Source organism: Coregonus clupeaformis, chromosome 15 (genome assembly GCF_020615455.1).
Source record: "Coregonus clupeaformis isolate EN_2021a chromosome 15, ASM2061545v1, whole genome shotgun sequence".
Classification (NCBI taxonomy): domain Eukaryota; kingdom Metazoa; phylum Chordata; class Actinopteri; order Salmoniformes; family Salmonidae; genus Coregonus; species Coregonus clupeaformis.
The window spans coordinates 59915228-59937854 of record NC_059206.1 but is presented as its reverse complement, the minus strand read 5'-3'; the positions used below and the strand labels follow the sequence as shown (position 1 = coordinate 59937854).

Sequence of the window (22627 nt, the reverse complement as noted above, 5' to 3'; positions counted from 1 at the left end):
GCCTGTTGGAGATATTCCAGGTTCTTGTGGTCTGTGAGAACCTGGAAAGGATGCTGAGCCCCCCTCAAGCCAATGGCGCCACTCTTCCAAGGCCAGCTTAACCGCAAGCAACTCTCGATCCCCCACGTGGTAGTTGCGCTCGGCCTCAGACAGGCGGCGAGACATGAAGGCACAAGGGTGTAATCTCCCATCCTCACCCCTCTGTGACAGGACGGCTCCCACCCCCCACCTCTGAGGCGTCCACCTCCACCACGAAAGGTCTTTCTGGGTCAGGGATCACCAGAATCGGAGCAGAAGTGAAGCGGCGCTTGAGATCCTCGAAGGCCCCTGCTGCTTCCGGACCCCAGTGAATCTTGGTCCCTCCTCCCTTGGTAAGCGTCGTCAAAGGGCTACCACAGAGCTGAAATTCTTAATGAACTTCCGATAGAAGTTAGAAAAGCCAATGAACCGTTGAACCTCCTTGACCGTGGCAGGTGTGGGCCAGCTGTGGACCGCTTTGACCTTCTTGGGATCCATCTCTAGGTGGCCGGGAGTGACAATAAACCCGAGAATCTGAGTCTGAGAAACATGAAACTCACACTTCTCAGGTTTAACGTAGAGGTGATTGTCAAGGAGCCTCTGGAGAACCCTGCTAACATGCCCCTCATGCTCCTTCAGTGACCTCGAGAAGATGAGGATATCGTCCAGGTACACGAAGACGAACAGATTAAGCATATCCCGGAGAACATCATTAATCAGGGCTTGGAATACTGCGGGGGCATTGGTGAGCCCGAACGGCATCACCCGATATTCATAGTGCCCCGTGGGCGTGTTGAACGCCGTCTTCCACTCGTCCCCTTGCCGGATCCGCACAAGATGGTAAGCATTGCGGAGATCCAGTTTAGTAAAAATGGAAGCCCCTTGAAGCAGCTCAAAAGCAGTGGCCATGAGAGGAAGGGGTATCGATTCCGAACCGTGATCTTGTTGAGTCCCCGGTAATCAACACAAGGCCTAAGACCCCGTCTTTCTTTTCAACAAAAAAGAAGCCCGCCCCAGCCAGGGAAGTAGAGGCACAGATGAGGCCGGCTGCCAAGGACTCCTTAATGTAGGTGTCCATAGCTGCTTGCTCGGGGAGGATAAGGAAAAGATCCGACCTCTAGGAGGGCAGCAACCAGGGAGTAGATCAATGGCACAGTCATACGTGCGATGAGGCGGTAAGGAAGTAGCCAGGGCCTTGCTGAACACTGCCTTGAACCGATGGTAAACACTGGGGACTCGGGAGACGTCAACAGACTCTTGAAACTGGGTACTAGGGGCTGAGGGACTCTGAAGCATGCAGGTGAGTTGGCAGAGTGGAACCCCAGCTAAGAATGGTGCCAGTAGGCCAGTCGATCTGGGGATTATGTCTGCATAGCCAAGGGTGACCCAGGATAATAGGATACTCGGGAGAGTCAATGAGATAGAAGGTCTCCTCCTGCTGGTGTTGAGAGATGGTAAGTCGCAGGGACTGAGTCGCCTCAGTAACCTTTCCTGGTTCCAGAGGTCTGCCATCTAAGGCTGTAACTGCCTGGGGTTGAGGAAGTAGTTGGGTAGGGATCTTAAGTTCCTTAGCCAAGGTTACATCCATGAAATCACCTGCGGCACCGGAATCGATCATAGCCTGGACCCGATGCTGGTGGCCCTCCCAGGACAGAGTGGCTGGAATAGCTAGGACAGCGTTAGTAGGAGGAGCTCTAATTTTCCCCATCACAACCCTCCTGTAGCTGAGGCGGGGACAGGCGTTTCCCGAAGCTCAGGGCAAGTGGAGCGGAAGTGGCCGGCAACCCCGCAGTAGAGGCACCGACGCTCCCTCATGCGACGTTCCCTTTCGTTGGGAGAAAGCCTGGAACGGCCTAACTGCATGCTCTCCGGGGAATCCTGGAGCAGTTCAGGAGCCGGGGAAGCTCTGAATGACGGAGTCCAAACAGGAGAAACAGAGCTACTCAGAGGAACCTGGGACTGAGACACCTGGCGGCGAGCCGTTCTCCGCTCTCTTAGACGATTGTCCAGGCGGATGGCCAAGGCTATGAGGGACTCGAGATCTCCAGCTGGTTCTCGGGTGGCTAACTCATCTTGAAGGGGCTCAGATAACCCTCCCTGAAAACAGACCCTCAGCGCTTCATCATTCCATCCGCTCCTTGCTGCTATGGTCCGGAATTCAATGGCAAAATCTGCCGTGCTTCGGGGACCCTGACGGAGAGACAGTAGGCGCTGGAAGCCTCCCGCCCACTGACAGGATGATCGAACACCCGCTTGAACTCTTCTACAAATGCAGCGTAGGAGTCACAACAGGCCTCCTGGGACTGCCACACCGCAGAGGCCCAGGCGAGCGCCTTGTCTGAAAGAAGGGTAATGATGTAGGCAATCTTGGAAACGGTCTGTGGGAAAACTTGAGGGTTGGAGCTCGAAGGTGAGGGAGCATTGGGTGAGGAAACCCTGGCAAGAGCTTGGATCCCCAGAAAAGGGCTTGGGAGGTGGTAGTCGGGGCTCCGCCACTGGAGAAGGCCTGTCGTCACTGGGGGGTGACCTGGAGGAAGGGAGAGGACCAGGGAGGCGTTCAAAGAGCTGGTGGAGGGAACTCATCATTTCGGCCAGGAGTTGAGAATGACTAGCCATCAGCTCTTCTTGTCGGCTGAGAACAGCTTCCTGGCGCTGGAAAGATGCCTCATGTCGAGTGATCACCGCCACCAGGTCCTGGGAACTGAGTGTTTCTGGGTCCATGATTGACTTGGTTTTTCTGTCACAAGCTGGGCTAGAACTCCGGTCTCAGATGTGGGGAGCTGGGGGTTCTACCCCTTAGCCACAGAGGAGGTATAGTTGGACCCAAATGAAACACCCAAGGCAATACTCCAGGTAAGTAGATTTAATGTAACAAAAAGGTTCTTTGCACTTCAAAAATAGTCCAACAAAAGTTCTTCTCAGAAAGAGGTATATTAACAGAGGTAGAGTAACAAAACAGGAGGCAAAACAAAATAACTCCACGAGGGGAGAAAAACAAACTAAAGATAACTTAGAAAAGCTTACTTGGAAAGACACGGTGGGACAAAGCAGGAGACACATAGCCAGGACTCAAAAACCAAGTGAGGAACAAGGGAAAAAACACAGCTAAAATACTCTAGGGGAAACAAGGCACAGGTGACCTGGATCAAGCTAATAAGGACACACGAGGAAGAACTAAGGCAGAGGGGAACACAGATGACCTCTAGAGGCCCGGAGACAAACAGGAGGCAGGAAGCTGACACACTCTCTCTCTCTCTCTCTCTCTCTCTCTCTCTCTCTCTCTCTCTCTCTCTCTCTCTCTCTCTCTCTCTCTCTCTCTCTCTCTCTCTCTCTCTCTCTCTCTCTCTCTCTCTCTCTCTCTCTCTCTAATTTAAGGGGCTTTATTGGCATGGGAAACATGTTTACATTGCCAAAGCAAGTGAAATACAGTGCTTTGCAAAAGTATTCATCCCCCTTGGAGTTTTTCCTATTTTGTTGCATTACAACCTGCAATTTAAATGGATATTTATTTGGATTTCATGTAATGGACATACACAAAATAGTCCAAATTGGTGAAGTGAAATGAAAATAATAACGGAAATGTGGTGCTTGCATATGTATTCACCCCCTTTGCTATGAAGCCACTCAATAAGATCTGGTGCAACCAATTACCTTCAGAAGTCACATAATTAGTTAAATAAAGTCCACCTGTGTGCAATCTAAGTGTCACATGATCTCAGTATATATACACCTGTTCTGAAAGGCCCCAGAGTCTGCAACACCACTAAGCAAGGGGCACCACCAAGCAAGTGGCACCATGAAGACCAAGGAGCTCACCAAACAGGTCAGGGACAAAGTTATGGAGAAGTACAGATCAGGGTTGGGTTATAAATAAATATCCGAAACTTTGAACATCCCACAGAGCACCATTAAATCCATTATAAAAAAATGGAAAGAATATGGCACCACAACAAACCTGCCAAGAGAGGGCCGCCCACCAAAACTCACGGACCAGGCAAAGAGGGCATTCATCAGAGACAACAAAGAGACCAAAGATAACCCTGAAGGAGCTGCAAAGCTCCACAGCGGAGATTGGAGTATCTGTCCATAGGACCACTTTAAGCCGTACACTCCACAGAGCGGCCAGAAAAAAAGCCATTGCTTAAAGAAAAAAATAAGCAAACACGTTTGGTGTTCGCCAAAAGGCATGTGGGAGACTTCTAAAACATATGGAAGAAGGTACTCTGGTCAGATGAGACTAAAATTGAGCTTTTTGGCCATCAAGGAAAACACTATGTCTGGTGCAAACCCAACACCTCTCATCACCCCGAGAACACCATTCCCACAGTGAAGCATGGTGGTGGAAGCATCATGTTGTGGGGCTGTTTTTCATTGGCAGGGACTGGGAAACTGGTCAAAATTGAAGGAATGATGGATGGCGCTAAATACAGGGAAATTCTTGAGGGAAACCTGTTTCAGTCTTCCAGAGATTTGAGACTGGGACGGAGGTTCACCTTCCAGCAGGACAATGACCCTAAGCATACTGCTAAAGCAACACACAAGTGGTTTAAGGGGAAACATTTAAATGTCTTGGAATGGCCTAGTCAAAGCCCAGACCTCAATCCAATTGAGAACCTGTGGTATGACTTAAAGATTGCTGTACACCAGCGGAACCCATCCAACTTGAAGGAGCTGGAGCAGTTTTGCCTTGAAGAATGGGCAAAAATCCCAGTGGCTAGATGTGCCAAGCTTATAGAGACATACCCCAAGAGACTTCCAGCTGTAATTTCTGCAAAAGGTGGCTCTACAAAGTATTGCCTTTGGGGGGGTGAATAGTTATGCACGCTCAAGTTCTGTTTTTTTGTCTTATTTCTTGTTTGTTTCACAATAAAAAATATTTTGCATCTTCAAAGTGGTAGGCATGTTGTGTAAATCAAATGATACAAACCCCCCCAAAAATCTATTTTTATTCCAGGTTGTAAGGCAACAAAATAGGAAAAATGCCTAGGGGGGTGAATACTTTCACAAGCCACTGTAGATAATAAACTAAAGTCAAATAAACAATACAAATTAACAGTAAACATTACACTCACAACAGTTCCAAAATAATAAAGACATTTCAAGTGTCATATTATGTCTACTGCACTGTCGGAGTAATGATGTGCAAATAGTTAAAGTACAAAAGGGAAAATAAATAAACATAAATATAGGTTGTATTTACAATGGTGTTTGTTCTTCACTAGTTGTCTTTTTCTTGTGGCAACAGGTCACAAATCTTGCTGCTGTGATTGCACACTGTGGTATTTCACCCAGTAGATATGGGAGTTTATCAAAATTGGATTTGTTTTCACATATTTGTGGGTTAGTGAAATCTGAGGGAAATATGTGTCTCTAATATGGTCATACATTTGGCAGGAAGTTAGGAAGTGCAGCTCAGTTTCCAGCTCATTTTGTGGGCAGTGTGCACATAGCCTGTCTTCTCTTCCTTCCACTCTCTCTCTCCTCTCTCTATCTCTCTGACTCTCTCGTTATCTCTCACTTGTCTTTCTCCCTCTCTCTCTTGTTCAACTCTCTCTCTCTCTCTCTCTCTCTCTCTCTCTCTCTCTCTCTCTCTCTCTCTCTCTCTCTCTCTCTCTCTCTCTCTCTCTCTCTCGCTCTCTCTCTCTCCTCCCTCTCTTTGTCTCTCTGACTCTCTCTTTATCGCTCACTCGTCTTTCTCTCTCTCTCTCTCTTGTTCAACTCTCTCCCTCTCTCTCTCTCTCCCTCTCTCGCTCTCACACTTTACCGCCCTCTCTCTCTCTGAGGCAAGGACATTGAGTGACTGTGTGGAAGTGAGAGGAGAGGTGGCGTTAGCAGTTTGCTCATCAGGGTAGTATCTCCACTCCAATAACAATTACATCAAGTGGTGTGGTAAATGAGGTGGCCCGTGGTTCAATGACTGGGGCTAATCACTACAGTCTGCTCACTAAAACACAGTGATAATGATAGGCAGTAGGCAGAGGAGGAGTCAGCTGCTGCTGGCAATGCTTGATTTAACACACAGTCCTCCTTCTGCACTGTTATCCGCAGATAGACAAGTGTGCACACACACAGACACAGAAATACACGCACGCACGCACACTCACACATACACATAGCCTACACACATCTTCACACAGCTTTTTTTGTGGATGGGAATAGATGGAACCATGCCCAGATGAAATGAAGGCTCTTTAACCTGTACTCAACTCTGCCGTCCATGACAATACTGAGATGAGATCCAAACTGCTGGGCCAGGTTTAAAAACACACTTACACTGATCCAACATTGAGTGGATGGATGGTCAGAGGGAGACAGAGCATCTGTTTTACAGTATGTCTCTATTCCTCTGGCATCGTACCTCAGAGAGAGAAGTGTCTGACTCTGTTCTTTGGGATGGAAACTGGCCTGTCATGAGGTGATCTATCAAAAGAAGCTATCCTGCTCTGTTATTACCTCCTCTATCATCAGAAAGACACTGTAAATCCCTGGACAAATTTATATGAGTAGCCAGTGACATGTGGTTTGTATTGGCCCTTAGACAGCTTGCCCAGGATCAGATTTGTTGCTATTCTTTTAATGGTCAGTGTTAGGATTGGGTTTGGGAGAGCTGATCTGGAATAATAATAATATGCCATTTAGCAGACGCTTTTATCCAAAGCGACTTACAGTCATGCGTGCATAATTATTTTTGTGTATGGGTGGTCCCAGGGATCGAACCCACTACCTTGGCGTTACAAGCGCCGTGCTCTACCAGCTGAGCTACAGAGGACCACGGATAGACAAGTGGAATCAGTTTTGAAGGTCACAGAGTATGAGGAGGAGTCAGTGTTGGCTTCAGCCAGGCCTGAGCAGGTGCTGTAGGGCTGTGTGACCAGCTGGTATTGGTAATGTCTGGGCTGGGCCATCCATGATATCGGGGTGGGCTGCTTTGGTCCACTGGGTCTTGGCCTCTGGTTCTGGACCAGGCTTTTGTTACTGCTGTCCTCTGGTCTTGAGCTCAGAACAATATGAGCTGCATCGCTAAACTCTCTGTGTGAGCGTTTGGCTATGAAACTCTTTAATGGGCCCACTGTGTAAATATTAGCCGTGGGTTGGCATTTTAAATCAATTTTAAATGTGAAGATAAAACTTGCCCTTTGAAAAGTCACAATGGCTGAGTTTGAGATAATGTCCTCTTGGAGTGGTGTGTGTGGATTTGGAATGTGTCCTACTAAGGTAGCAAGCATGTATTTGATCACACTTGAAATGCTGCAGAAGGTGTGAATGTGAAATACTGCCTCTTAAGGTGGTATGTGTTCATTTGAGTTTGGTCCTCTTAAGGTGGTTTGTGTGGATGTGGATGTATCCGTGAGGCTCTGGTTGTGGACTGATGGAGGAGGCTTTGACAGACACTTAGTGCCGAGGAGAGGGGGTGGGGTGAGGGGGTGAGGAGAGGCGGGATAGGGGGCCTAGATGGGTGAGATTGAGGGGGCCAGGTGTTGTGGCTTGGCGCTGGCATGCCTGGCACTCAGAGGGCGCTCTATGTTTAGCCCTTACATGATTTTACATGTGCTGTTTTTCCTGGGCCTGCTGCTGTTTGTTGATGGGACAGAATGGTTCCCCCTCTCGCACTCTCACTGGCATCTACCGGCCCCTCTGGTTCCACTGTACCCATGCTACATCTGACACAAGCACTTCCTTCTTTCTCTCCTTCTTTAATTCCTTCCATCCAACCTTCTTTCCCACTTTTCTCCTTCTTCCCCCTCTTCTCATCCCTTCATTTCCCAACCTTGAATACAACAAATATCCAACAGAGTCACTTAGCCTGCTTTTTTTCCATCTCCCCACAGAACACTATCACTCACCTTAGTCAATTTCACCCTACTATGATTTGTGTGAGACCTCCCTACTGGATGATAATAATAATAATATGCCATTTAGCAGACGCTTTTATCCAAAGCGACTTACAGTCATGTGTGCATACATTTTTTACGTATGGGTGGTCCTGGGGATCGAACCCACTACCCTGGCGTTACAAGCGCCATGCTCTACCAATTGAGCTACAGAGGACCACAATAACTGGTGGTTTGTGTGAGCGCTGTGGAGCCTTGTCATGGGTGGGTGATTGAGACCAGACATTGTGGTTTTCTCTCTCACCACTGCCCCCTCCACCCTATACTGGGTTCAGGGTTGGTTTGGCCCAGGGCAGTGCGGGTTGGAGTTCCCTGGGGTGCAGTAAAATGATAGGGAGGTGCAGGGGTTCAAATCGCCCCCGGAGAGAGGGGTCAGATGTCAAAGCCTGTGAGCGGGGTCAGGGTCACCATAGTCAAACATGGGATGAGGTAGGCCCTTCCTGTACAGATCACTGCTGTTTATACATTTACCGCATGCGTGGGTGCGTGCAAGTTTGTGTTTAATGAGAGGGCTAGGCAGCTCTGTTTGCTCTAAGCTGAAGCCTCATCTATCCACCATATTAAACTTCACCTTCCTTCCCTCAGCAGCCCCGCCACCTACTCAGCAGCTCCTAAGATGGACGACCCCGGGGTCATACCAGTCACCTCACTCAGACACTGGCCAAATACTGAGGCCCTGGCTGAATAATGGTCTGTCAGTGACCTCTAACCCCTGGCCTGGCTCTTATGTCAGATCAATATTCTCCAGTCCTATGGGAGTGGATTGTCTGATAATGATAGGTAGCATCCAGCCATCTAGACAGGCATCTATTAGTGCTCCCAGCTCATGCTCCATCAATGTCTTTATCTTAATAATAATAATAATAGATTAGATCTAGGTGTCTGTGTTTCTATGATCTAGGCTAGGGCTATATGCTACACTTGCTAGTTTTGTCCAAGGTGTGCCATTTTTTGTGGGGTTATTTTAACAAGGCTTGTGGCCTCTTGAGTTATGTGGCTTCTGAGATAGACAGAGAGCACCCTGAGATCTGTGTGTGTGTGTAACCTGGGGTTTGAGCACCCCACGCATGTAAGAAGAGGTAGAACATAGCATTGTCGTAAGTCAGTGTGATGGCAACCTGTGTTAGGGTCGGCCTTGAGACCAGAGGGTAATGGTATTGGCTGTCAGCCCCTGGGGTTAGGCACTGAGTGAGTGACCGAGCCCTGCTGTGTGTGTGCGTGCGTGTGTGTTGAATGACACTCACCCCATGCTGCCTCTTTCACCCTTTGACCACCAGAATAGGATCATCATTCATTAACCTGTCCTGTACTGTGAGTTAACTTCTTATGTCATTCATGGAAAACAGCTGAGAATCACTGTTAACTTCTCTTTCTCTCTTTGTCTCTCTCATTAGCACTCTGGTTCTCACTCTGGTTCTCACTCTGGTTCTCACTCTGGTTCTCACTCTGGTTCTCACTCTGGTTCTCACACTGGTTCTCACTCTGGTTCTCACTCTCCTACTCTATATTCTCTATCTCTTGCTTTCACTGACTGTAAAACACATTGTAATGTTCTTGCCATGTAGGACCTACCTCACACAAACAGCCATGTGTTTTCAATCTAAAATTCAATAACTATTGTCCCTGTCTGAGCAGCTCTGACAAAACCTTTTGTTCCCAGGGCAATGTACCACAACAAAAGAGTAAAGTGTCTATTTTCTAGTTTCTCTTTTCTCATCTCTTTTTGCTGTCAACGCCCAGTCTGACTCTGAACCCTGGCAGAGAGCTCGGTGCGTGTGTGTCTGCACAGATGTGTGTGATCAGTGGAGGTAATGATGTCTGAACCATGGCTGGTGCTGGTGGTGTTGGTGGCACAGTGCTATGAATGATGGGCCAGGTGGATGGAGGTCCTCCTGCCCTGAGGGAGAGGGGGAAACACCAGGTAGAGGGAAAAATGTGGTCTCTAACTCAATTGGTAGAGCATGGCGCTTGTAACGCCAGGGTAGTGGGTTCGATCCCCGGGACCACCCATACGTAAAAATGTATGCACACATGACTGTAATTCGCTTTGGATAAAAGCGTCTGCTAAATGGCATATTATATTATTCTATTATTTATAAATAGACTCCATATGGTGACATCAGTGCCCAGGGCCAAATGACCAGAGATGTATTAGCCTCTGCCCCGTCGGGCCACAGTGGTGTTACCTATCTAAAGAGCTCCCCCTAGAGGTCAGGGACATGAACTACGGAATGTGTGTGTGTGTGTGTGTGTGTGTGTGTGTGTGTGTGTGTGTGTGTGTGTGTGTGTGTGTTTGTGCGCGTGTGTGTAGAACACACAGCAAATGTCGGGGGAACAGATATGAAGGGAATATTCTAAAACCAAAGCACAGAGACTGTGGTTTGTCAGACACATTGCTTTTAGCAATGTAAAAAACTATGTAATTCTGTGAGAGAGCAGTTGAACCTTGTAATGTTTGCCCGCATGACCATTTAGTTTGTATTTAGTCATTTGTTATAGTTCCATTGTGTGGCTTGGTACAGGTCAGCGGTTTCATGTGGTCTGTGGAGGGAAAGTGTCTACTTTTGTCTCCTATTGTTATAAAACCATTGGAATCTGACCTCGCTCTGACCCCACTGTAATCATGTGTTATAGAAAACACCAGGAAAGCTTGCTCTCTCTCCCTCCCCCATTTCTCTCTTCTTCCCCATCCTGCTCTCAACCAGGGTGCAAACCATTCATTACCTGTGTTTGGTCACCAGAGAGAAAGAGAAGGGGGGAAAGAGAGGAGGAGAGGAGTGAAAAGAAGGATTATCGTTATGAGAGTGCTTTGTTAAGAGTGCTAGTCCCTGAATCCTACATGAGCCTGTCTAAGTGGCTGTGAGTAATTCAGCCAATCAGGCGTCATTAATCCCAAAGACGGATAGAGATAGGATTTGTGTGTCTTCATTTTTAAACTCTATTGGCTCATCGCGTCACATGAATGAATTTAACAAATGAAGGTGTTGATTTCTTAATGACGTCATTCGTTTTTGAGTTGTCAGCCTCACAGCTAGTTCTTTATTTCCTTGTCTGCCACAATGATGTTCGTTGTGAGAGACTTTGAGCGAACTCACAAAATAACTCTGACAAAACCCTGATGCTGATTTCCCCATTGAGCTCTGTCTGTACATTATGGTTCAGGATTATGTCTCAGTGTGGATTGATATTAGGTACTATCAGTCACAAGGCTCTCTTAGGTGTCTCTAGGAGGGTCAGAGTAATCCTCTCTGTGGTCCCTGTTAGCTCCTCTGACATAAATCCTCTGCTCATCACTTTCAGAAAGGTGACCACCCTCGCCTCTCAATCTTATTCTCTTCTCTAATCCGTGCTAATCTTTAAGGCAGGTCCCAGGTCAGATTTGAGTGACAGGTGAGAGCAGCTAAAGGTACACACAGGTTGAAAGGTAGCATTACAAGCTTAGAGAGATGGACAGACCAAGCTGGCTATCCCACAAAGCCGCTTGCTGAGGAAGTGATACAGTACTTACTGGTGGCTCTCTGGGTTTTGGTTGCCCTCTGTCAGTTATGGTATCAGTGAAAGGCTCAGAAACTGAGGCTGATGGAGGCCATGCTGTGCTGCCTGGAGTCACAGCACTCAGCTGGAGCATGAAAAAAGTTGGCCTTTAAGAGAGAAAACAAGGTTTCAGTTTCATGTTTGACCAGGCTATAATTAGAGAGAAAAATATGAGAATTTAGCTGACGAATCACACAAAAAGACACACTCTCACACAGAATATAGGACACACATGGGATGCACACACACACATGCAAGCACACACACAGCCACACGTAGCCACACACCCACACACACTCCTCTGTGGTCCCACCAAACCCAGTAGGACAGTCACTAATCCTGCAGCACATTTGCAACCCGTATAAGGACAACCTGATACCCCCAGCAGGATCCAGCCAATACACACCACCCTTTATACTCCTCACGCCTCTTAAAGCCTGGAAATGTACGTGTCAGTGGGAACAGCTGCACTGCCGTCCAACACAGCCTCCTCTCTCACCTGACCCTGAATCAGTTCTGAGTGCACCTCTCCCCCTGGAGAGGTTGTTAGGTGGGTGTAATATCTGCTGCTGGATCAGTAAATCTCAGTCCTGAGAAACCTCCTACAGAGCGTGAGTGAGTTGATCCGTATCGGATCATCACTGCACAGTATGCACAGACACGGTCCCCAGCCTGTTCCCCTGGCCCCAGTGTGTCAATGAACAGAGGTGGAGTATTGAAGACATCCGCATTATGTCAGTGATACCAAGCTCGGCCATTAGCGACTCTGAGATGCGCTGGCCAACCTAACCCAATCTGTCTCCATTAAACGCATCAGAAATGCAACTGTATATGGCCTATGGGAATATGTGTTTCCCATCACTCTCCAGGAATGAATACCTGGCATATCTGGCTGACGTGCTCCTTCCTCTGGAGGGCCGCTCAGTTTACCCTGAAGCTCCATGTGAATCTGGTTGGGGCTGTTTCTGGGGCCTTGAGAAACACACTCTTTCCCAGCGCTGAGAGAGATTCCACCGGGTCTCTTCCATCACCATGTCATATTGGTCTAATGAAAATCTCCCTCTTTTGAGGGGATCCTCTTAAATCTGCCAAAGGCCCGTGCTAACCAGAGGATTTGGACTTTAGCGCTGGGGGACTTTAATTTCAGCACTCTCATAAGTCATCACAGCCCAGCTCAAACATTGATATGTGGCTTATGACTGACTAGCAGTCTGTCGTAAGATACTTTTTGGCTGGTGGTAGAGGGGAGGTTTGAGCACCCGCTCTAGAGCAGTGAGAGGATTGAGAATGACATGGTGGGATCCTGTAAACAAAACCAGATAGTAGGACGTAGATGTGTCTTCAGACACATCTGGTTGCATTTTCTCTCGTCTAGGGCTCTAAATCACATACTTTTAGTATGCATCTTATGTTACTCCCCTTCTTGAAGTCATCACTGATCTGACATGACTAGATACAGTAGATGAGAGTTACACAATGAAGCCCTTGCTTATGCCTGCCCAATAGTGTTAGATCAGTGAATGACATCCAGAAAGGTAGAATCATGGAAATGCATGTTAGTATCAATACTATTAGACCTTGTAGTCTTGAAGAATCTTACTCATAACCTCTCTGCTTTCCTTCCAGGTTCTACCGGGGTGACTATCACATTGACGTGTGTATAAACGACTACCTGGACGTCTTCTGTCCCCACTACCTGGACTATGTCCCTGAGGAACGGATGGAACGCTATGTCCTCTACATGGTCAACTACGACGGCTACAGCTCCTGTGACCACACTGCCAAGGGCTTCAAACGCTGGGAGTGTAACAGGCCCCACTCCCCCAACGGACCCCTGAAGTTCTCCGAGAAGTTCCAGCTCTTCACCCCCTTCTCTCTGGGCTTCGAGTTCCGCTCTGGCAGAGAGTACTACTACATCTGTGAGTAAATGTAATTATTGACATCTTTATGGTAATTTAGCACATGCTTATATTCAACTAAACCTTCAAGTTAACAAAAGCATTCAGTATAAAGAATGGTCCATGCGGAATTCAAACCCACAACTCTGCTGTTGCAAGCTCCATGCCCCAACAAACTGAGTTAACACTGTTGTTACTACAGTATTATGATATGTGATACAGGAATGCTTTGCTTAGACAGAGAGCTACCACAGTTTTCCTGCATGGTATGGACATTTATGATATCAGTGGAGAGTTAATAGAGTATGTTGTGAGCTCAGGCTACTTGGGTAGAATGCAACATACTTAGATGATTCAAGGGTATGATGTGAGACATTTTTTTTTAGTCCATCCATGGAACTGACAAAGGGGAAACAATAGCAGAGTAGAACTTGGTTTTGTAAGTCCTGGCAAAGAGGTTCAAAACCAAACATTTGCCTGAGGGGAAAACATCTCCGTTCTCGTGGTCTCCCTCTAAAGAGTCTTTGTTACAAACTCGCCAGGCACAGCTTTCTGCTGCTCGTGAGAAGGCCTCTGGAACACAAGCATCTGAAGCTATGTTTTTACAAGTGGAGTCGGAGCACTACAGGGCGGAGAGCAGAGACTAAATAAGAGACAGCAAGGGGCGTCCTGCTAGGCTACAGTATGTCTCCTTCCCCCTACAGAGATGCCTACGCTTCAGTAGCCTCAGCCTCAGCCGCACGCCTCAGACCCAAGCTGCCTGACAAATCGGCAGTCCTTAAAGACACACGATCTACTGATTTGCTTAATCTCCTAGGATGTTATTCTACTGGATTGAATGGACAAAGGGTGGTGTGGGGCTTCTGTGTATATCTGTGAGTAGGTAATGGACTTTACCTTAGGATGTCTATCAGACTGTTTAATGTGCAAATAGGAGAGCCAAGATTTCAAAATAGCCATCAAGTATATATACAGTAGGGCTTTTAGAGTGAAACAAAGGGAGAGAGAAAGACAAAGAGAGACTGGCCACATGTCCTAAAGGCATTTCCCTCCTTGACTCAGAACTATGAATCAACAGTTAGAGATTCACTCAGAAAATAGGCAGTTTTTCACCCAGAACATTGAGAGGTGGATGAAATAACAAACAGAGGTGTACGTAATCACACCCCGGGGAACATACTGAGGTGTACACTAATCTGCTCCAACATCCTCTCAACTCTTGTCCCCCTATGTAGTTCCAGAAAAGCTGTATATCTCACAGTAAACCATGTGATATTAGTTTCAGTATCACATTGCATGTGTCTGATCTGTTAAGTATAACAAAATAGTTACATTATTAGATGATACTAGCACATATTGTAACACTACTGGACAATGGAGCTGTGAACTTGCAACAAGCAAGTCAAATGTTTGGGAGTTGACATGTGCTGGTGTCAACGACTCAGCGCCAAACACAGACAGACAACCCTTTGTCCCCCCTAGGAGAAGAGAGGAACGGGTGCGGTGGGACACGGGTGGGTTAAATCAAATGAATGACACCTGCGGTTGGTTGGCTCTGGGTCTCTCCGTTCGTCTGGCAGACAGACGCCTGCAGGAAGCCATCAGGGGGATCAGAAGGGGCGGCCTGGGGGGTCAGAGTTCAGCCTGTCCTGATGTCTGGATGTGAACCCGGGCTTCTCCCAGGCTTAGGGCTGCATGTTTTTCTAATAGAGCCAATAGGGAAGTCTGATCCTAATCTCGGGGGATAGAAATCCAATTTTCTGGGGAGACAGTTGAGAGTCTGGCTCTCCCTGTATGAGGGGCTGACTGTCTGCTGTAAAGCCCTGGCTTGAAAAGCCTAGGTTGTGCTCCGTACACAGTCTGAAGATCTACATAGATAATGAGATGAACCCTGTTCAGACTTAAGTTACACGGCATCTGAGCCCCTAGCTTTTGTCTGGTGTTGTGTATGTCTGTGTGTGTCTGGTGGTGTGTATGTGTGTTTGGGAGCATCTGTGTGTGTATAGTGTGCGTGCATGTGTGACACGTTCATGGGATGGCTTGTGTTCATGAGAGGACGTTTTCTGGGTTTGTACTTTATGTGTATACTCTATGAGTGTCTGCATGAGGTTTACTGTCCTCCAGTCCGTCTACTCTGCTCTGCTAGTTTCCTCTACTTGGCCGCATGGCATGACTAACCACAGATCCAGTGTTGCAGCGCGTGAGGCAGGGTCATAGAAAAGCAGTTTATTGGCTGTGTGGTGTGTGTTGTGGAGCCCAGACTCTGTCTGTCTGGGAATGGAAAGGGAGCTAGTGCAGTCTGGCCTGCGTGCCTGCCACTGTAGGGGTGTGAGGTAAGTTACACGATACTCGCTGACACAGACAGAAGAGTCATGATTGACAACCCTGGCTGTTTTTTCCCCCACCACACTGCCAATATAACTCTCATCATCAAGTTTTAAAGACAATTTTTATCTTGTTTCATAGTCACGCTAAGTGCTTTGAAATGGGAAGCCCAGCCTTCTGCCGTGGAAATACTGACAAGGCTAGTTTTTATCTGGAATTTACTGCCAGTATCATTCACTGGGAAGAAGTAGCAACGAGCATGCCCCGCCCACCTGAGGATCTGTCTTTTTCAGCCTATTTCCTGTGTTTGAGGGGTGCAAAATCCACTTGTCACTTAAATCTCGCTGGATTTATTGCTTTCATTTTACTCTTGCAACTCTTTCATACTCTTGCGTGTGCTTGTCGTTTTTTTCCATTAACGTTACGACTGCGGAAATGTTTGTAATCACCTGCCAAACACACCGGTAATGGCTGAAATGGGCTCAATGGAATACATAGTCTTTCTGTTGCATCTATGAGAACAATAAAGCTTTGTCAGGGAGTTAATGCACCATCTCGACACTGACATCACAAGAAAGATAACTTTATTTTGATGGGTGTACATGTTTTGTGGAATAAAAAAATTAATAATAATAATTGAATACAGTTGAAATGTATACAAATGAGATGCGCTGAAATGAAAGCAACTTCCGAAAATTAACACTCAGATTATAGTGATATTATGTCTGATCTCGCAAACACTGTAAAGTATGTATAGATAGGTGTAACATAGAGCCAAGCGTGTTGATTTTTAATCCAAGGGTATCCTGCTATTGACACACATGAAACAGAACGTGACAACAACAATAATTAATGAGGCAGTCTAGACAGTGCAGGTGAGTGCAGACAGGGTAGACAGAGCAAGTGTTTGGTGGTTGCAGCCCTGTTCAACCTCTTTATGTTAATATATGTGTTAATATATGCAAATATCTTATTCATGCAAATGAGGCACATATCATTTTCTTTATTTTAACCCAAAATTTAAAACAAAATACCTGATACAATAAGACATTGTACATATGAGTGCATTATAAGAATAGTTTTCTATTTTATATTTTTTATAAATTGAATACCTGAATTCCCACCAAAATCCCTGAACTCATTATTTGTTTGTGCGAGTAAAATGTGTTATGTGCTTTGTCAGTATCTGATGGATTTTTTAAATTCTAAAAGTTTGGAGTATCTTGTTTTGAAAACCTTTTAACAATTTCGATGACCGTTGCTTGAAGAAGAGTATCTCAGGATAGAGGATAGGCTATATAACTCTCTCTCTCTCTCTCTCTCTCTCTCTCTCTCTCTCTCTCACTCACACACACACACACACACACACACACACACACACACACACACACACACACACACACACACACACACACACACACAGCATGATAGTGCCCTGAGGGGTGGGTGGGGGTTTATGACTAGATTAAGAGCAGCTTGAGACCCCAGGCAGGCCAGGAAATGATGGGGTCAGAACATAGAGGCCCACAGAGCACTGTCTGGGTGGGGTGGGAGAGGAAGAGGCATTCTAAAGATGAATACAAGCACGGGTCAGAGTCTGTCAAACTAGCAACAAGAACAAGATCGCAGTCACAACCTACTTTCAGTATAGAAGAGTGATAGGGACTTCAGAACTATTGCTTCTCAAGACATCAGACAATATGAAATCGCTGCAGTCTAGTTTGGTGATTACGTCCTAGGTGACATTGTCTAGTTGTTGACAGGTCAGAAGTTGGAGCGGCCTGAATTGAAGTGACTTGCCACCATTGGGATTTAGTGAAGCAGCTGTCATATTCCAGTTACCCAGAGTAGATGTCTGTCTAGCAGGGTTGTGCTACTTTACTGCTAATAGAACCCAGTGGCAGGTGTTGATGGCCTCTGCAGCCAATCAAATCTTTCATAGCAGATGGTGATGTTACTCTGAGCAATCAATTTCTGTGTTGCAGATGTTGGAGCCAATACAAGTTTGAGTAGCAGGTGCAAACAGTTATTTGAGCCAATGGAAGTTTGAGTATCAGATGTGGATGTTACTCGGGAGCCAATCAAAATTGAGGGGGGCATGTGTTTTTGTTATTTGAATCTAATGGAAGTTTAAGTCGCATATGTTGCCCTCACTCAGTAGCCAATAAAAAGATGTGTTTCAGGGTTTGTTTGGGGTGTGATAGCTCTCTGTTTGACGTATGTCTGTACAGAATAGCTCTCGGTTATTTGCTGTTAGCATTAAAGTACGTAAGCATTGTTCCTAACATATCTGAAATGTTTTCACAGCATCCACCGTTGCTGACAATGGAAGGAGAAGTTGCCTACGACTGAAGGTGTTCGTCAGACCAGCAAGTAAGTGGATTTCTGAAATAAATGTTATATTTCTCTCAAACTGTGAACAAACTTTTAATGCATTATGTGAGAGTCCAATATCAATCTTGGGCTCGCTGTGAATGTTCACGTCCCACTCTCTCCTTTTGTTGCAGACAATTGTGTGAAAACTGTCAGTGTTCACGATCGGGTCTTTGACGTCAATGAGAGGGTGGACAATTCCCTAGAACCAAGAGGTTTGTAAGACACTATAAACTGTGTGGGGGTATGTGCCTGCCTGCATGCTTGAGAGTGTCTGTGTACCCGGGTATGACAAATTATATTTCCTGATACAGAATTCCGAAGGGGCTCATATTTTCCCATTGTTCCAACTGAATGGATAAGTCAGTCACATAGGAAGTTGATGGAATGACAAAGCCACTACATTTCGTACATTAATGTTTCAGTCGTTGCAGCTAAATTATGATGTCTCTTGATGTCTCAGTAATTCTTATCTCCTTCTCCTCTCTCCCTCCTCTCTCCCTCCATCATGTCCTCCCTCCATCTAGATGATACCAGTCATGAATCAGCCGAGCCATCCCGAGGTGACGTCAACTCAGTGGGCCGGGTTCAGACCACCGGCCTGCTGGTCACCTCCGCCCTGGTTCTCTGGGCAGCCATCTTGCCTTTATAGCGCCCAGCCTGAGGGTTTTAGACAGAGCGGAGTGGACTCACCCTGACTGGACCATACAACCCCCAAGGTGCACTTTTTAAAAGACAGTCTGAGTGCAGGGGAGAGGTGGACTTCTAAGGGGAAGTCCTTTTTTATAAACTTTGCTTTGGGGAGTTAAGATGCCAAAAGCCTTTTGACTCTCATTTTGTCATTTTACTTTCCTGTGGATGTTGATATTTGAAGGTCATAGTATCCCAGTGAATTTGCTGTCCCCACCCCCTCTCTCTCTCGCACGCACGCACACACACAGACACACACACACACACACACACACACACAGACACACACACACAATCGCTCTCTCCTCTGTGGCCCCACCATACCTTTTGCAAGATGAAACAACGGAACAAGAACTACTAAAAATAACATTTTTTCCAAGCCCCCAAATGACTTTGATTGAGAATATGATGAAGTCTTACAGCGAATGACTATGATAATTTGAAGATGGCTTGTGACTGATCAGATCAGCCAATGGCAATGAAGCAAAGGAATACTGGCCAATCAAATGAGGCCAAGGCATACTGGCCAATCAAATGAGGACAAGGCATGCTGGCCAATCAATGGTGAAACAAGGATCCAGAGCTATGGTTGTTGCTTGGAGAAGTCCTGTTGCCAAGGGGAGGGAGCTCTGTGATTTTCTTGCCTTTGAAGAGTTCATTAGAAGTTCAGGAGATGGGGGTTGGATTTGATGACTCAGAGACTGGGGGTGAACGATCTTAGATGAACCGAAAAAAAAGAAGAAGCACTCATGTTTAGTAATTTGTGTCCTTTTAGGGGAATTAGTGATCGATTCATGAATTTTTGAAATGAATCATGTAATTCAAGTATAGTAGCCAACACGGGTGTATATTTGAGAGGAGCGTGGGAGTTGATATGGTATTTTGTCAGGCAAATGTATTTTCCTATTTATTGTTGAGTCCATGTGCTCTTTCCCTTTTCTGATGCCTGTCCTGGTTCAGTCACTAACTACAGCGGAGAGAAGCCCAAAACATCCCACCACTTAAAAGCATCAGTCTCTCTTCTTATTTCGGAAAGGTGTGGTTATATTTCATTACCCATACACATGTAATATCTGGGCTTGGACTCAAAATGGAATTGAATTGGATTGTTTTTATCAAACAGAGTTCAGGGAAGAGAACATAGTTGGATGTTGTATCAGGGTGTAAAATGTGTGTTATAACTGTGTTTCTTCTGTATGTGCCCTAACAAGTCAGCCCATATTACCATCCACTACTTCATTTCAACATTGTCATAACCTTTACAAAACTACAATTATGTACATAAACACAAAGTTCAGGGATGACTCTATAACTAATACGATTCGTTTCAATTATGTTCTTAGTAATATTCTTGAGTTTTCCCCCAAGCAAACAGCAAAAACGTTCATTGATATTGATAGTTTAGCGACCATTCAGTGATAATCACCCTAAACGTCCCAACAGGTCCAACATTTCTCCTAGTTGCAGCAAGGTTGTGGCAACGTTATTTTCATCTATGGCAGCTGCAGCTCTGGTGTGATTTAGACATGTCTTTGATGTCGTGCGGAGCGGCGTCCAAGCAGACCACATGCTGGGGGGCCATACGCTGGTTATTTCTGGAATGAGAAAAATCGACCACCAGGAGGGAGAGCGAGAGATAAGCGAGAGTGAGGAAGAGAGGTGTCCTATTCAGCCTCTGGATAGGTTCACTAGCAGGGAGATAGAGGTGTCCTGTTCAGCCCAGAGGTAATTTTACCACCAGAGGACTGGAGTGAGTAATGAGGAGAGAGAGAGAGGGCCAGCTGAGATCAATAGTAATGGGCTTCTCAAACACAGGAACACTGTAAATATTTCCCTCCACTCTCTTATACACAGTCTATTTAGTGTACTGACACCAAATCACCTCCTTTGTAAAGGGGATGGACTATCAGTGAGAAATACATTAGCCTCTGCATCGGTTGGCTGTCGGTGTGGGATTCAGTTTGACCAAATCTTTAAATAAGAAAAGCTGAACTTCATTGTGACTGACATCATTCACTTCAGCCAGTCAACGTTGGGAAACAAGGATCAGCTTGTCTCATGGATACTGTGTATCCAGCTGGAGTCTAATATAAAGTACAGTGTTAGAGCAGTGGTTCTCACACCTCTTTGAAGGACAACCACAGTTAACAGAGACACATTGTTAATGTTGTTAGTGAGAGAAAAAAGTCAATGTTGGATATCAAAAACGGTTGATAATTATTTTTAAATGTCTTTTAGTATGAGAAACATGATCAATGTTACAGTCTATATCTTTTGTGTAAGCTTTTCACAAATCAATGTTGCAGTGTGTGTGTGTGTGTGTGTGTGTGTGGAGGTTGAAGTGCCCAAGTTAAGGGCTCTACTATTGGAAGTGCACTATATCCATCCATGCCCATCCCAAGAACCATACCGCACTCCCATCACCCTCCTCTTTTGACCAGAGCTTAGTAGTATTTGCATCTGAAATGTGGTTTAGGCGCCTAATGTTTTGAGTCCTTGTACATGCTTAGTTTGTCTGTGGTCCCTCTTAATCTTCACTCCAATGGTTTCAGAGGAAGCTTCGGTAGTCAGCAGCACCATGTTGTTGTATCTGAATTCAGGAGATTTTGTAAAGCTTGTTAAGTGTTGGTTTTCTGTCCATATCACAATAGCATAAATCAGCTAACTTGTGTAATTTTCTATTCAAAAGTTGATGTACAGTATGAGATGCAGTTGTGTTACAGGGTGAAGTGAGTCTGATAGGAGGAGCTCTTCACCTGGCACCTGTTACTGTAGCCATGTAGCCTGAACCTGACACCACTGTGCCCTCCTATGTCTCCTGTCCCTGTCCTCTGTCCCTGTCTTCTGTCCCTGTCCCTGTCCCCATTGCCTGTCTCTTGTCCCAGCCCTATCGTCCTCACCTCCCCAGACTGTTGTAACCCCTCCCTCTCTCCCTGGTCCAACTCTCTTCACCAGAATGTTCTGCAAATGTACTGTATTTCATACGAAGGCCATTATTTGTAAATACACAAATGTGTTGGAGCAGCTATGACTAACTACAAAAAAAGATTTAATAAAAGTTATTTGTCATTGTTGTAATTATTGTCTCTCATTTGTATTATCTTTTGATTTTTATGTAAATTGAATCCCAACTGCTTTGTCTAATGGATGGAAAATCAAATAGATGCCAAGCTTTTGTTCATTGCTCTTTGACAAAAATTGAAGAGATGACAACAACTGTCAATTAGCAGTACACGTTAGGCATCCAAAGTTGTTTAATTACACGCCCTACTACTGAACAGATGTCATTCTATTATCTGAAATGAATTCACAAATAGAAAAACAACGCAACTTCAAACAATCATGCTTGAACCTGCAATGTGTTGAGTGATTTCCTAGGATCTCTGCCAAAAGCTGCAAGGCTTCGCTCTCATTACCCTTGCTTTCTCTCTGTGTCTCTCACCCCCCCCTCTCTCTTTCTCTCTCTCTCATGAGAGCAGACCGGGATTTTGACACTGAAGCCCTTTGCCAAACAGCAGTGTAGTTCATATTCTGATATCTCTGCCAATTACAATATAAGTGAGAACTTCAGAGGCCTTATCAGACGTTTAGGCTACATCCTCATAGAGACCCTGGGAACCAAACAATAACTAAAGAGAAAGAACAGAGAGTTCTCAATAAGAGAGAATCATTATAACGATCATGTGTTTTACCTTCAACAACAAGACACGGTTGAGCCACAATATACAAGATTGGTGGAGAAAAGAGCTGCCTCATTCAAGGCAGAAGACCTGTGAATCGGTTTGGTTTCTTTGACCTTTCTTCCTCTCCTTATCCAGTGACACCTAAGCCCATGGCCACACTTCATCATAGTCCTGAGGGGGGAACCCACACTGCTATTCTCAGCCAGCACTGTGG

The 22627-nt window shown here is 45.8% G+C and overlaps 1 protein-coding gene across 2 annotated transcripts in view; it reads left to right on the top strand.

Annotated features, from left to right (window-relative positions):
• The window catches only part of LOC121582552 (ephrin-A5), a 58807-nt gene extending 36999 nt beyond the window's left edge, over positions 1–21808 (top strand). Inside the window, exons 2-5 of one of the 2 annotated variants that reach the window (XM_041898426.2) lie at positions 13071–13363; positions 17975–18040; positions 18175–18255; positions 18568–21808. In XM_041898426.2, coding sequence (XP_041754360.1) covers positions 13071–13363; positions 17975–18040; positions 18175–18255; positions 18568–18692 — 565 coding nt within the window. In that variant the 3' untranslated portion in view covers positions 18693–21808. Of the gene's footprint in view, positions 1–13070; positions 13364–17974; positions 18041–18171; positions 18256–18567 lie in introns of both variants that reach the window. The other variant, XM_041898425.2, reaches the window with a different exon arrangement.
• The last annotated feature ends 819 nt before the right edge of the window (positions 21809–22627 follow it).